The sequence below is a fragment of the Elephas maximus genome, chromosome 13 (genome assembly GCF_024166365.1).
Source record: "Elephas maximus indicus isolate mEleMax1 chromosome 13, mEleMax1 primary haplotype, whole genome shotgun sequence".
In the NCBI taxonomy this organism is placed as follows: Eukaryota; Metazoa; Chordata; class Mammalia; order Proboscidea; family Elephantidae; genus Elephas; species Elephas maximus.
The window spans coordinates 64,557,808-64,573,702 of record NC_064831.1 but is presented as its reverse complement, the minus strand read 5'-3'; the positions used below and the strand labels follow the sequence as shown (position 1 = coordinate 64,573,702).

At 47.0% G+C, this 15,895-nt stretch overlaps 1 protein-coding gene across 2 annotated transcripts; it reads left to right on the top strand.

The window, feature by feature from the left end:
• Positions 1 to 1,015: 1,015 nt before the first annotated feature.
• Positions 1,016 to 14,240, top strand: UBL7 (ubiquitin like 7). 2 transcript variants are annotated; one of them, XM_049906164.1, is made up of 11 exons: positions 1,016 to 1,103; positions 2,462 to 2,674; positions 3,802 to 3,921; positions 7,743 to 7,825; positions 8,593 to 8,677; positions 9,253 to 9,310; positions 10,073 to 10,206; positions 10,463 to 10,512; positions 10,772 to 10,939; positions 11,526 to 11,648; positions 13,986 to 14,240. In XM_049906164.1, exons 1-11 carry the CDS (start codon positions 1,064 to 1,066, stop codon positions 14,121 to 14,123), a joined length of 1,212 nt encoding a protein of 403 aa, XP_049762121.1. In that variant the 5' UTR covers positions 1,016 to 1,063; the 3' UTR covers positions 14,124 to 14,240. The 2 variants fall into 2 exon arrangements, with proteins under 2 accessions (XP_049762121.1, XP_049762123.1); XM_049906166.1 differs by having other exon boundaries at positions 1,090 to 1,152.
• Positions 14,241 to 15,895: the final 1,655 nt, after the last annotated feature.

Below are 15,895 nucleotides of genomic sequence, written 5' to 3'. Positions count from 1 at the left end.
GTTTAGCTGTTTGTGCCTTTAGCTGCTGTGATCAACCTCATTACTTTCTTATATTCACCTGCTGTATTATTATTGGAGCCCCGGTGGCACAGTGGTTAAGTGCTCAGCTGCTAACTGTAAGGTTGGGTGTTGATCCCACCAGTTGCTCGCAGTAGAAAGATGTGGTGGTCGGCTTCTGTAAAGGTTACAGCCTTGGAAACCCTATGAGGCATTCCACTCTTGTCTTATAGGGTCGTTATGAGTCGGAATCAACTGACTCAGTGGGTTTTTTATTTTATTATTTTTATTTTCCTTAGCCCTTGATTAATTACCTAAATATAACTAATCAGATGTAGCCCCTCTTCAGTATTTTAGCTAATGCTAACGTCTATGTAAATATTATCTAATTTTAACTGGGCAGAACTTTTTCAGTCATCTAAAATATGCAGTCTATGAAAGAGTTCAGGGGAAATCCCCCTCCACAAACTGATTCTATGAATGACTGTTACATAAACCCTACCATTGCTTGTCAGGTGCATGCCAGGAACCCAATTTGGGTTTCCCCTCGAAGACCGAATTTTAGTTATTTGGGGGAGAGGGGAGAGCTCATCGTTCCACGCCCCATAGGTAAGTTCGCCATCAGAAGTCAGCTGCGAGGAGCACAAAAGAGGCTGATTTCACCCCGAGGGCAGCCGTTCTCACCGTGAGAGCTACGGGGAACCGAGGCGGCGGGCGTTCGGGCGTGTGTCTATAGAGGCCGCTTGGGAAGAGACCCTCCCCGTCTGCGATCAGACCGCGGGCGTTCCCACCAGACAGCGTTGTGACAACCCGGCATAACCGATGGACTTTATATGCTTCTAAAAAGAGCGTGGGAATCACGAAGCCTCCCTCTGGCGACTAGCGCAGCGGGAGAGTAGCAGAAGACAGGTGCCCTCCCAAAAAAGCAAGAACATACCTCGCGCCAGGGATTTCAAATGGACCCCAGACCACTCCCTTCCCGGAAGCGGAAGCTCCAGAACTGGCACCCCTCGCAGTCCGGATAGTTAAAGGGGCGGGGGCCGCAGCGGGAACTGCAACTCCCAGCATGCCGTGCGGAGCTTCCGATTTCCGGCGAGGGAACCAGAGTGAGTGTTTACACCGGCGGCACTGCGGCCGGTTCCTTCCGCGGGACGGGTGAGGGCGCTGGGCCCCGGGCTGTGGGGCCTCGATTTGTATCCTGCAGTTAGAGGGGCCTACGGGAGCGGTGGGGTTGCCAGAGAGCGTGTCCATGCCTCACACCTAGCTAGCTGTGTGTCCTTGGGCCAGTGACTTCATCTTTCTGGGTCTCGGTTTCTTCTCTAAAATGTGAATGATCATTTTTGCCTCAGGGAACAGTTGTGAGGGTTAAATGACATACTGTATCTAAAAAGACCTGTTCCTTCTGTGAGTCTCTTTGAGGTGGACGCTACCCTGAGAATGCCTTGGCGTCTGCTCGGCAGCCTCACAGCCCCTTCCCCACCAGAGGTTTCTTTGGAAGCAGTAATGATGACTTAAACAAGGGCTTGTCCTGCCTTACAAGATTCTTCAACCTTCAGAGTTTCTAATGCATTTTTTGAGCATCCATTATGTGTCAGGCATTGGGACAATAAAGCGAGAAGTTGTAGTGTTTGCCCTCAGAGGTCTCCAAGAATAGTAGGGGAGGCTGAGAAGTAACAGATGTTTGTAGCCCTTTGCCCTGAGGAGGATTGTGGGAACAACAGAGGAAGTAGAGGTAGGAAAGGGAGAGGTGAAGAGGTTGTGTCTGGGTTGGTCTTGGTAGAAGTTTGCTAAGAGGCCAAGAGAGAAAAGGTGTAAAATGATCCGAGAGCATTGTTATGAATGGAAGCTTAATGGAGTGTATTTATGTTTTGGGGGTGGGGACAGGACAGGGCTCTGTCTGGGAGGAAGGTTGGCAGAGGGAGCAGAATGTGAGTGGTTTTGTAAGCCAGGCTATGGAGTTTAGAATTATTCATAGAGGTAGTTTGGAGCCATTGGAGGAGTTCTAAGCAGAAGAGTGACTCAATCAGACTGTGTTTTAAAATGAGGACTAGGACAGCAGCATGGATATTTGATAGAGGAGAAGCAAAAAGTAGGGAACTTGTTACAAACTGTTGTAAAAGTTCAAGCAACACTTGATAGAAAAAAGTCTGAAATAAGGAGGTGTACGAAGGGAGGGGGTTGGATGATCTTGTTTGAACTTGACAACATTCCTGTTAGGTTGCTTAGTGTTTTTAATATCTGCATTAAAGATGAAGAAACTGAGGCCTAGATAGCTGAAATGCCTTGCCCTCTATCACAGGATGCATAAAGAGGACCCCAGATTCAAGTTCTGGCTTTCTGGTGCTGCATCCAGTGCTTTTCTAAGAGTGTTACACTGATTATCTCTCATTCATTTCCTTGATGGGGTGTGGTGGAGTAGGGGTGCGATCTGGCCTTCAACCACTAAAGTTTTGTTCTTTTACAGGGAAAAAGAGAGAGCGTGAAAGAGAGAGAATGTCTCTCTCAGATTGGCACCTGGCGGTGAAGCTGGCTGATCAGCCACTTGCACCAAAGTCCATTCTTCGGTTGCCAGAGACAGAGCTCGGAGAATACTCACTGGGGGGCTATAGTATTTCATTTCTGAAGCAACTCATTGCTGGCAAACTCCAGGAATCTGTTCCAGACCCTGAGCTGATTGGTGAGTCTCTGTGGACGAGGGATGAGCTGCTGCTCTGATCTCTTTTTGGGCAGGAGACATCTGAAATTACAAGAATAAATAAAGATTGTAGAATTTGTTGCCTTTTTTAATGTTAAGACTTCAGGATTATGCATCATATTGAACTACTTTATATAAATTTCTTAAACTATGACAGTATTAAATTCTTTCTCTGAAGGTGCAAAAATTTGGGGTGGTAAGGAAGGAGGGGTTGGTCAGAGAAGGCTCCCTAGTATATGGCATTGAGTGTATGGTCTTAAGGAATGATTAGAAGGCTTTTTGTTTGGTTAGTTGGTTAGAGCGAAGGCAGTAAAAAAGGAAAAGAAGATGGCAAGGGCAGTCCAGGTAGAGGAGCTTGTGGTAATTTTTTTTTTTAATTTGTTGTTGAGAATATGCACAGCAAAACATATTCCAATTCAACCGTTTTTACATGTACAGCTCAGCGACACTGATTACATTCTTCAAGTTGTGCAGTCATTCTCACCCTCTTTTTCTGAGTTGTTCCCTCCCCATTAATACAAACCCACTGTCCTCTAAGGTTCCTATCTAATCTTTCGATTGCTCTTGTTAGTTTGATCCCATGTCGCTAGTTCTTAAAAGAGCATAATGCTCAAGGCAGACATTTTTTACTAGTTAAGCTAAAGTATTGTTTGATTTTAAGAGGACTTCAGGGGATATTTTGGTTTAAGTTTTAAAGATTATTTCAGGGCAGTTATTATTATTTTTTTTTATTTCAGGAGTTAATCCAGCCCTCAATTGTTGTAATTTTTAATAACTAAGCTATCCGACTGGCCAAAAGGGTTTTTTCAGGCATACTGGTACTGGGTTCATCCTTTTTTTGTTGTTGAATTTTTTTCCATTCTTTTAAATTGAGCTGTCTTCACAATTTTAAGCTCTAGGACTTTCCTGTGGACAGATTTTGTATAACTGCATTTTGTGAGTTTGTACTTGTTAACAATTGTTAAAATATATTTATTAAATAAGAGTTCTTTTGAAGCTTATATCATTCTCCACTATCTATCCAATCAAGATAAGCTTCTTTGAGGATAGAAACCAGCTATCTAAATTACTTTGAGGAACAACACATAAACAGGCTGCTTCTTTTTTAGATCTGATCTACTGTGGCCGGAAGCTAAAAGATGACCAAACCCTTGACTTCTATGGCATTCAGCCTGGGTCCACAGTCCATGTTCTGCGTAAGTCCTGGCCCGAGCCTGATCAGAAACCAGGTGAGTGAGAGGCTGGCCCTTTGATGGGCAGAACTTCTCTAATATCTATAAGGGAAGGGCCTGGTGTTCTCAAGTCACGAGCTTGGGTGGCGCAAAGGGGTGACTTACTGAGATGGCTGTAGGAGATATTGTTATTTCTTATTGGATTAGGCTTCATTGGTAAACAGAGGCCAGTTTTGACCTTCCTGCCAGCACCACTTCTCTAATTCCTAAGTTCATCACCCACTATTTTCTGTTGAGATGGGGGAGTGTGCGTGTTTATTTAAAACTCCTTTAGGTTCAGAGCTTATTTCTCAGTGAACTTTGTATCCTGTTGTTGTTACCGTTCTCATTAGAAGGAAGCTGGAAACTTCTTGCACTTCTCTAGTGCTGTAGCTTGTTCTCTTCCTACAATTGCCTCAGGTAGTGATTTGCCCAGTCAGCTCACTCCTAGTGTACTAGTCATTTATTTTCCTGAAGCTTGAGAATATTCAAACAGTGTTAAAGTAGCTCTTAGAGAAAATATACAAAGCCTCTAATGCCTTTTTGATTTGTTAATAAAAGGTGCTACTTGAAATTCATAATTTAAAATTTGCATTTTGTGTTTTAAATTACGTTGCCAAGGATAAAGCTAAGCTATGTAAAAGAGACTAGCTTTATTAAACTGGCACTTTGACATACTTTTTTATGACTGGCTATCAGCTTGAAAATTTACTGTGTTTTTCATTTTAAACAAAAAGGACAAAAACATCTTTTGTATTCTGATGGGATGTGAGAAGGAGAAAAGCAACCCCTGATGCCTGGGGGCTGGCCCCGGTACTATCAGCTAGGTCTTGGTGTACTCCTGTTGGTGATAAACAGTTTTGTAGACCATCAGCATCAGACCGGGTCACATACTCGAGACCATGGTGGATCAGAACAAAAATGAGATTCCTATCATGTCTGAACACAGACAAAAACCTGAACATTGTCCAAACTGCAAGAATGACCAAATACCACTACATCCTAGCTAGTATGAGTGACTGCTGCTGCTTTACTGGTTACAGCTTTAGCCTTGCTCTAGTTTTCCATTCTTCTAGATAGCCGATCATAAAATAACCACTTCCTGATAACACCCAATCCAGAGCAAAATCCTGCTTCCTTAAACTTCCCCCAAAATCACACAGTCAAATCCTATAATAAATCATTTCACCACCCTCATATTGAGACAATATGGTTCCCCATGGTGTGCATTCTCTCTGTCTATTAAAAAAAAAAAAAAAAACCCAAACCCATTGCTGTCAAGTCAATTCTGACTCATAACAACCCTATAGGATAGAGTAGAACTGCCCCATAGGGTTTCTAAGGAGCAGATGGATTTGAATTGCTGATCTTTTGGTTAGCAGCTGTAGCTCTTAACCACGGTGCCGCTGGGGCGGTAAGCTCAACTTGTTCAGCTACAGGTGTGCCCCTGATGGTCTTTGGCTCAAGGGTGTTGACAGAAGGAAAAAAACATTTGTTGCTTCTGCAAGCTAGGTTTTCTTTGGTGTTTCACTTAATCCATATAGTGGCTCTGCAAGGTAGATAAAAGCATTAGTAATTATTTTATAGGCGAAGAGAAAGGGTTAGAGTGGCATTTCTTTAAGGTCACCTACTTAGAAAAAGAATGCCAAAGCTGAGACACGAACCCAAGTCTTCCTGGTCCAAGAGTGTCAGTCCTTCCACTGGGCTGGCTATCTCCCACTCCCCAAGGGTGAAATTACTTCAGAAACATGATTGAGACATCCATTACACTTAGCTGATTATTGGCTTAAGACATTAAGCGTCCCTTTCCCCGCCTTCTGCCTTAGAGATTTATTTTTTTTTTTTTTTTTTTTTTTTTTATAATAACTTTTATTAAGCTTCAAGTGAACGTTTACAAATCCAATCAGTCTGTCACATATAAGTTTGAGATTTATTTTTGATGCAGGTGGACTTTTTATTGGGAGGTGAAAGTGAACATTTAGATCTGAAAAGAAACTGTTTTTGTGAAGATATTTTAGCTCTTTTATCTCTGAGCACTCCGCTTCTAAGAGCAAGTACATTCCCTGCTCTCCCACTGGGTTAGAGCCTCTAGGAGGAGATACTTGTCAGTCCCGCCCTTACCACCTGGACTCCTTTGGTGGTTCTCCACGGCCAGTCGCAATCCCATCAGGATCTTGGCCTGCCGTTGAGCAGGAGTATATACCCTGAGCTCCAGCCACATAAAACAACTCACGGCTCCTTCAAAGCACCATGTTTTTTTTATTCGTACCTGCCTTTGCACTGTTCTCACTTAGCTTGGAATGCCTTCTCCTCCCAGGAAACAGCTGCTGTACCTTAAAGACCCGCTCAAAGTGGCTCCTCTGGGAGGCAGTGCGGTGTCCTATCTCCTCTCCTCAGTGATGGTTCGCTGCCTCTGTATTCTAGTGCCTGTGATCCACACCTCTGCTGAGGCTCTCGCATGGCATTGTGTAGAGTGTGTTTGTTCTGATCTCTTTTTCTTGTATTGTTCTAAGAGTTACTTGATGGCAGACTCTTTCATTCTTTGCATTCCTGTCCCTTGCCTAAAACTAGACAAGGAGTGAACGTCTAGTACATGCTTGTTGAATGAATCCATTAGATAATTTACTTAAGATGAATATTTTTCAAGAGACAACCCTCGTGATTAGGACTATATGTAAGAACACTGCTGAGAAACCCCGGGGCTGCCATTCACCTTGTTTTGGGAGTGGTGTCCCCCAGCTTGGGCAGTACACAATCTATATAGGCACAAGTGGTGGTCCTCGGTGAAAATAACCACACTTTTAAAAGTGTGACCCAGGGAGAACTGTCCATCTCCCACCCTCCCCCGTTACCTACATTTCCTCACCTTTGAAATGGGCTGATGTCAGGTAATCAAGTATAACTACCAGAAAAACCAAACCAACTTGTAGCGACCCTATAGGACAGCGTAGAACTACCCCATAGTGTTTCCCCAGAACGGCCGGTGGATTTGAACTGCTGACCTTTTGGTTAGCAGCCGTAGCTGTTAACCACTGCCCCATCAGAGATCCAAGTATAACTATAACTATAGCAACTGCAAAACTTTCCACATATCTGAATAATAGTCGTCCAGAGACAGAAAAGGAGTTTTGGGCCCCAGGGAAACATTTGCTATCAAGCATGTCATGAAAGTTTGTTAAGAGCCTTGAAAGAACAGCGTGTTTTCTTGGTCCTTCTTGTGTTTTCTTTTGCATTCAAGGTAGTATTCTAGAAGGTTGAAAGAAAATATCAAAGAGAAACAATAACCCATGATGCTGTCGCCCCACCTAAGTGCTCTTCTTCTCCTTGTCCCCTTCCAGCCTTGGACCGTATGCATACTGCCACATTTTACATAGTTATACCAGAGAATGCACGTGCAACTTTGTTCTCTTTCTTTCTCTTAACATATCATGTCAGCGTAGCTCCAGAGGGTTAAGATGGTTTGGAACACTCCTTTAAAATGGCTACATATGAGTCTACTGAGTTGAATAGATCTTCCGCCTGTTCAAATGTAAGAAGCCTAGAATTCCTGCAGTGGGGTATCGATCAGAACATTCTCTTCCATGTGGTGACGTTCTCCTCTGCTGGAACTTGAATTTGGTTGCTTGTTTTATCTATTGAAATTTTTAAAAGGGAGTGTGGTATTCACATCTGTGGCATAATTGAGCTTTTCGGAATGGGCACTCACAAGTACAGTGGGGTGATGAGGAAGGGGAACTCATAGGCCAGGCTGCACCCAGGCACATACTGAAGTGATGTTGCAGGTTGGTGGCAGGGCCAGGGCCTGGGCTGTAGGTCGAACGTAAGTGTCTTGTCCTCAGAACCTGTGGACAAAGTGGCTGCCATGAGGGAGTTCCGGGTGCTGCACACTACCCTGCACAGCAGCTCATCCTACAGAGAGGCGGTGAGTACACCGCGGCCCCCGGCCCTAGACTCCTGCCAGGACTGCAGGAGAGGGTGTGAACACTGGCGAGTGGTGTAGAGTGGGAGCTGGAAGCCCATTGCCATGGCAACCAAGAGTTCCTTGGGGAATCTGTGGGCCTCAGTAGAGCCCTGTCTTCTCCACAGAGGCTCCCTCAGCCAGGTGTTGTTGATTCCCTCTAATGATAATGTTACAACCTGTCCTGTTAGTGGCCTCATGGAAGGAATGTGGTTGCAGCCAAAGGATCCAGCTACTGTTTCTGTGGGCTTTGTTGCTTGCCTCTGGCCAAACTGCCCGCCCGTCGCCCCTTACCTGGATTTATTCTTTAGGGGAAATGGGCTGATGCCTTTGTACAGGAGAGTTGGCAAGTAAAATTAATACAGCTGAGAAACTTCCAGTCTGTATGAGTGTGAAATGGTAGTGGCATGGAGATTGAAAGGGACTTCTGGGGCCTAGGAAAACCTTTGTTAATGGCTTGTAATGAAAGCTTTTATTTTGGAAGTATTAGAACTGTAATTGGGGGAGGAAATCAGAGACTGAAGGTTTACTGTGGTCTTGCTTTTTTTTTTTTTTTATTGTTTCTTTGCCCCCCAGTAAGCCACGCTCTCAGAACAAAAAGAGGTTCACCTGTTTCCTGCAGCAGTTGTTCCATTTTGGTGGCTTGTGTGCATACACTTGAGGAGAGAGTGGGTATTCGCAGAGTGGATCACCCTGGTTGGAATGCTTAGCCCTCCCAATTTCTCCTGCAGGTCTTTAAAATGCTCAGTAATAAGGAATCTCTGGATCAGATCATCGTGGCCACCCCAGGCCTCAGCAGTGACCCCATTGCTCTCGGTAAGTACAAGAGTGAACTTGAGAAAGTAGGAATTGTTGGCAAAAGAGAAACCAGGAGAAGGCAATTACTCTAAAGAAACTCTGACCATTGTTTTTTTTTTTTTTTTTTTTGAAGAAATCGCTGGTCTTGTGAGGAGGAGGAGTGACCAAAATGTGTTAGATATACCCAGCCCTCAAAGAGCTCATTCCCATGTAGAGATCATGGCTTAAATCATAAATGAGGGCAATAGCCCACACCACAGCCGTTAGGGAAGTGTTGCTGCCAGCCTTCATAGGTCAGGCAAGCACCCAGATGTAGGAGCAAGAAGCAGCTGGAGTGTAATTGGTACTCAGTGTGTGTCTTAAATGCAGGGGGGCGGTACTAAGTGGGAAACATCTCCACTGGAACCAGATGGAGCAATAGGATGGAGAGTGCTTGCATTGTGCTGCTTGGTGCTTTGTTTCCTTCTGCCTCTCATGTGGGCTGGCATGTCCTATGTCTTTGTCTAGCCTGTTGCTTTGAGGCCCAAAGCCTCTTCTTCCTTCTGGTTCTGGCCATAAATGCATTCTCTGAGGTGAGCCATGTTCTCTTTTAGGGGTTCTTCAAGACAAGGACCTCTTCTCTGTCTTCGCTGATCCCAACATGCTTGATACGTAAGCATAACCATCTTATTAAGGGGCACCTTATATTTCCTCCCGGAAACCCTGGTGCATAGCGGTTAAGAGCTATGGGTGCTAACCCAAAAGGTCAGCAGTTCGAATCCACCAGGCACTCCCTGGAAACTGTATGGGGCAGTTCTACTCTGTCCTATAGGGTTGCTATGAGCCGGGGTTATATTTCCTCACGTGGTTGGGCCAGAAACCTAATTGCTCTGGCCTAGGAAACCTAAACCCTAAGAGTAATGGGTTCTGCTCTTGGAGCCCATTCCCAGTCTGTCACCAAGCCTGTCTTCAAAATATGTCAGGTTGGTGTGGAGGAGAGAAAGAGCAAGGGCTCCTTGGGGGACGACAAAGCCCAAGGACAGGGAGTGTGTGGAGAGTGTGGAGCTAAAGCAGGAGTCTGAAGGAGAGGGCTTTGCGTACCTGGCTCAGTTTAGATTTCATGCAGTAGCTGTTGGGGAGCCTTTAAAGGATTTTAAGCTGGGGGGAAGGAGAAACATGCATAGGTTGATGAAATTTTAGTGCTAAAAGGGACAGTAGAGGTTATGTCCTCTTTTTTGCAAATGAAGAAGCTGAGCCCCTCCCCGGGAAGGGAGGGGGCCTGTCACAGATCGCCAGTGAAGAGTCAGACCAGAGACTGAACCTGGGCAGCCCAGAGGACTTGATTGTTGTGAGGGCCACCCAGAAGTCCTGTTCCCCTGCCGTGGCTGAGGGTGTTCTGTTCTTCCCAGTCACCCTTGGATTTCTTCCTGCCAGGTTGGTGCCTGCCCACCCGGCCCTGGTCAATGCCATCGTGCTGGTTCTGCACTCGGTGGCGGGCAGCACCCCACTGCCGGGGGCTGACTCCTCTTCCCGGAGCATGGCCTCCAGCTCCTACCGGGACATGCCAGGTGAGCCCCAGGAAAGTGTCAGGTGGGCCCTCGGCAGCCGGCAGTGCCGGGATGTGCTTTCCTCGGCAGCTATGTATAGCTCTGGCAGAGGGCGTTCCTTGGGAACTCTCGGTTTAAGTCAGGAAGTGCATCTGTCCTGTAATTTTCCAAAGGGAGAGATGAAAATAGGAATTTGTAGAGTAATTTGAGCTGAGATTTTGGAGCTGTGCCTGTGCTTTTCTGTTCTTCCTCCTGAAATCTGTTTTCCCTCCCTCAGGTGGCTTCCTGTTTGAAGGGCTCTCAGATGACGAGGACGACTTTCACCCAGTAAGTGGTCTGGCTGCCTGCCATTTGGGGGAGGTGGTGCCTGAGATGTGTGCCTGGCTGAGACCTGGCACTCCCAAGCCTGGGGTGGACATTGTCCTTGGGTTGTCAAGCCCATGTCATACTGTTCCTTTTTCTGGATTCCTTTGTGAACCTGGAAGCTTAGAGAGTCTCCCTAAGAGCTATTCCTGGAATGGGGGTGGTGGTCATCGGGGAATTCCACAGTGCCGCTTCCCTGATTCTGGGTGCCTCCCTTCTCCAGAGCGCCAGGTCCACGCCCTCTAGCAGCACACCCAGCTCTCGCCCAGCCTCCCTGGGGTACAGTGGAGCTGCTGGGCCCCGACCCATCACCCAGAGCGAGCTGGCCACCGCCCTGGCCCTGGCCAGCACTCCGGAGAGCAGCTCTCACACGCCGACTCCTGGCACCCAGGTATGGAGAGAGGGCTGGCAAGATCTCAGCCAGCCCCAGGAGAGAAGCTCCTAGTGGTTGGATGGGTTTGCCTCTGCCGACTCTGGAGTTCAGTCTGTACTGAGCTCTGCCTGGAGCCCGAGTGGGGACTTCTCACTGCACCTCCAGGGGAGTTTCCTCTCACACTTTTTTTTAGGATTGAGAAGTCTGGGGTTCAGCACAGTCCTGATTGGTTCCTTCTGGTAGTTGAAGACTCCTCACATAATATGTCCTTCCACATCTTTGCCAGGGCTCGGAAATCACCTGCTTAAGCATTCCTGGTGCCAGGTCTATCCCAGCTTCTGAGTTATCTCTCCCAGTGCTGGGGGTCCAGGCTGGATCAGAGGCTTGGATTCCAATTCCCCAGAGCAGAAGAGAGTGGAACCTGTCTTGCCTATCTGTAGAGCTTTTGGGGTCTTTTATGCGATTGTCTCATGGGCAAGCCCGTGTTGTGAGGAAGTAGTGAGGTACCTCAGGGGCACCGCAGGGTGATATCTCAGCAGTGGGTATCTGCTGTTAGACTGAGGTAGCTTGGAGGGTGGTACTGACTGCACCAATATGTCTCTAGGGCCATTCCTCAGGGACTTCACCAATGTCCTCCGGTGTCCAGTCAGGGACGCCCATCACCAACGATCTCTTCAGCCAAGCCCTACAACACGCTCTGCAGGCCTCTGGGCAGCCCAGCCTCCAGGTCAGTCTTCCCCACTTCCTGTTTCCCATGGGGCTTCATAGTTACATTGGATTCCAGGCATTTTTCCGCTCCCTGGAGGTCCTTCCCATTTGGCATGCTCCTCTCTAGGTACAGCAGGGGCATGGCAGTGTGACAGGTGAGGAGTGCACCCAGCAAGGGCTATTGTCCTCTGGCCTGCATTCTCACACCCGATGACCATGGCCTGACACCACTGACTGCCTGGCTTAGAAAACCATGGGAGTTTAGTCAAGGAGTCATTCATTGATTTATTCCGTGAGTGTTGACTGAGCATTGAACATGTACATACTAGGCCTGGGTACAGACGCTGGGGCTAGAGGTGAGACAGTCGTCTTCCCTGCCATGGAGAGCACAGGCAGTTACTGAACTGGGGGAGCAGCAAGGCAGAATCCCAGCCAGGCTGGAGGTGAGGTCTGAAGAAGGGATGTCTGAGCTGATTACCGCAGAATTAGAGGCTAGCCAGGCAGGATAGGGGATATTGGGAGTTGGAAGGATGACTTCTAGGCAGAGGCAGCTACCTCTTTGAGCAAATGCGTGGAGGTATGTGTGACATACTCAAAACCACAAGGCCTGGTGTAAAAGATCCTGAGGTGAAGCCAGAGAAACAGAGCAGGAGCCTGAGGATGAGGGGCCTTGAATGCCAAGCTGAGGAGATTAGACTTAGTCTAGCAGTCCTGTGAGACACCATTCACTCTGCTTCATAGAAACGCCCTCTGTAGCTAAGTGGAAGACCCGAGGGACAGGTATTACTGCATGTTGCCCTGCACCAGCTGGTTACTTCATGTTGGTTTCCCTTACCCCTCACAATAAGCCTGTGGCATAAGTGACATGTCTGTAACTTGCCCAGGGTCACAAAGCTATTGAGTAGTAGAGATGGTTCAAGTTTTCTTGTTGTTTCTACTACCTGCGTGGTCCTCGTGGACAGCCAGGGTAAGAGGAGCAGGCAGCTAGTCTTTTCTTGTTTCTGTACCTTCCTGAGCTGGGCACCTGCTCAATTTGCTGTCCCACTCAGGAGCTTTCCGTGGCTCTGCCTAGCCACTGAGTGGATTTGTGTGTTTTTCTAAGCAGTCTCACCCCTGCCAACCTTTCCAAATTTACATTTCATCCCCACTGCCTTCTCCTTCCCACGTGTGAACACATTTTTTTCCTGACTAAGCTGGGCACTTCCCTCCTGCTGTGAAATGTCAATGGAGCCATGAAAGTACTAGAAGAAAGTGTGGGGGAAGTTCCTTACATCTTTGTAGTAGAGAAGGCCCTTCGTAGCTGAAATGCAAAAATCCAGAAGCCATGAAACAAAAGAGTAAAAAATTTTTTTTTTGTGACTTAACACAAATTTATTCTCTTAACGTTTTGGAAGTCCAAGAGTAATAAATTTTTAGTTCACAAAAGTGAAAATTTCTGCATGGTAAGCCAAACAAAACAAGCAAAGCCTAAAGGCTAACAGCAATCTGGGAAAAAGCCTGTAGCATGTATTTGAAAAGGACAAATCTCACTGCTATGTAGAGGCTCTAGAAATTTAGGGCCAATAGCCCCATAGAAAAATGGGCACAGGTTGTGAACAGACAGTTCACTGAAATGGAAACAGAGGGCCTTAAACCTGTGAAATTCTTAGCAGCCCCATTTCCAGGAATTTACCCTAGAGATGTACGTGCCATGTAGAAATGCCATTTGTACGGTTAGTCACTGCAGCATTGTTGGTAACAGCACAAGATGGGGCATAGTGCAGTGGATACCCATAGGATGAAATACCATATATTAAAGAAAAGTTTCTTTATGTCTTGGCATGAAAAGATCTTTTAGATTGCTTATATATATATATATTTTTTTATATTAAAAAAGGAGGTGGGGAAAGGTATAGAACAGAGGTATATGAAAAGGATAAATGTATTTCCCCATAGAAACAAATCAAATTCGTTATCTAGGGTGAGGATGGGAGTGGCTGAGAGTAAGATTTTTCACTGTATTTGTGTTCAAAAATGAAATAATTTAAAGATTTATTCACCCCCGTTTATTTATAGGTATATGTGTGTGTATGTATGCCTGTCTATATTTGTGGATATATATATCAGGGGAGAAACAAGTAACTTAGTCTCTTAGAATTTAGACATTAAGTAATTTGTGCTTTCTCTCTTGATCCTTATGCTAAAATTTCCCTTTTTTCTTATAAAACTTTGGATTTGTTCTCCAAACCCTCAAGCCCATCTTCTAGCCTTCCTACAGAAACATTGCTGTAGGAATCCCATCTTCCTTTCTGGGCCCGAAATGAGTTATCCTCAGGATCCCTGCTAACAGCTTCTGCTTGTTTCTGTCTTTCCACAGAGCCAATGGCAGCCCCAGCTGCAGCAGCTGCGTGACATGGGCATCCAGGATGACGAGTTGAGCCTACGGGCCCTGCAGGCCACTGGGGGGGACATCCAAGCCGCCCTGGAGCTCATCTTTGCTGGAGGAGCCCCCTAAACTCCCAGCTCCTCCCCAGCCCTCATCAGGCTGCAAAGGCTCCTGCCCATGGGAGGCACTTGTGAAGGTGCCACCATCTGTCCTCTCCCCAATACACCTGCCTGATGGTCCACTCTCTCTGCTTTGTCCAGTGTGTGCCCTTTCTGGCTGATCTTTGCTGGCGGAGGCAGTGGGTAGCAAGGGATATAGGTCTTGGTGCTGTGGTATAAGGGGGCTTGCAGGCCCCTGGTTCTGGGCCCTGGATGGAGAATTTTAGACACAGGTCATGGGGATTACTTCACCTGTGTGATGTCCACATTCACTTTCATGAGAAGTTTCTAGCAATAGCCCTGGGATCTTTTGGTGCTTTGAGATGTGGCATTCTCAGAGTGTGCCCAAGGCTAGAACAGGGCTGCTGCCCAATCTTCAGGGTGGCTGCTGTCATGACCAGCACAGGCACATGTTTCTGAGATGGCCACAGTCTGGGGAGAGGCTGGGTAGACCTTCAGAGGAGCAGGTGAGGGCAGCGTGCCCTCCACATCACTCCCTCTCCCAAAGGCTTCCAGAAGATTCCTTGCCCTCCCTGGGCCTAGCCTCACCAAGCACTCCTTGATGTCTCTTGTAATGATGCCAGAATCCAGGCCTAAGAGCTGCGTCAGGAGGCTGGGCCCTCTTCTCTGTCCCGAAGGCATAAATACAAGAGCAGTTAAATAACAATACTAAACAACAGCACCAACACGAGCAGGGCTCAGCTTTAATATTGAAGGGAGGGCACCAACCCCCAAGCTGCTGCTCCATCTGCCTGCATTCTTATTCCCCTGGCACAGCGTTCCCTGCGCGTCACAGACACGTCCAGCTCAAGCAAGTGGGTCCCACGTGCTTTGAATACTTGTTCGGAAAAAACCCCTTCGCCTCAGGTGGCGTTCCAGTTCATTTGGGAACTAATGTAGGGATGGAAAGGAGCTCGGAGGTCTGCTCCAACCCCATGCCTTTAGCAAACATTCTACTCACAGTGTCCACAGTTGTGGCCATTCAGCTTCTGCTTGTCACTGCCTAGGACAAAAGCTTACCACTTACAAGGACAGCCTATTCTGTCCTTTAACTCTTCCCCAGAGCGTTTACCTCTCAGTCCCCTTTCTGCTCTGAGGGGCCACATAGAACAAGCCTGCTTCCTCTTCTGTATTAGCAGAACTTTAGTTACTTAAGGAGGGGCGTGGTGATTTGCCTGTCCCTTTGGCCTGTCTTCCTCCTTTTGGTCCCCAGCAGATCCAGTTCTTTTGTCTAGATGACTTCCAGTTGATCAGTGATCCTGGTAGTGAGGTACTTAGAAGGACCGACTATTCCAGGTCTGGCCCAAACAGCACATTGTTCTTTCCCTGCAGAAAATTTGATAAGCCTCTCTGCATTCCCCTCTCAACCTGGATTAATGTTGAGAGGCATTTGCATTGGCGGAAAAGGTTTGGAACTCACCAGGCTTCTTGGTGTCAGGCCTCTTTGTGCCTCAGTGGTCTGCCTGGGGCCCCACTGCCTCCTTGTGGTTGGGAACAAAGAGCAGGAAGCTCTGTCTTTGAACCCAGTGTCTCTTGCTTGCTTGTAGTGGGAATAAAGGCCAGTTGCATTCTCATGGGCCTGTCTTGGTCAAATGGGGCTGACACAGCCTTTCCTGTCCCCATGATACAGCCTGTCGAGAGCTGGTTTTCATTCTGTGGCTGCCCTCACCCTGCCCCCACAGATTGCCTTCAAAGGCACTGGGGCTTCTTAATTCCCCCTGTCCCTTATGCTGCGGAACTTTG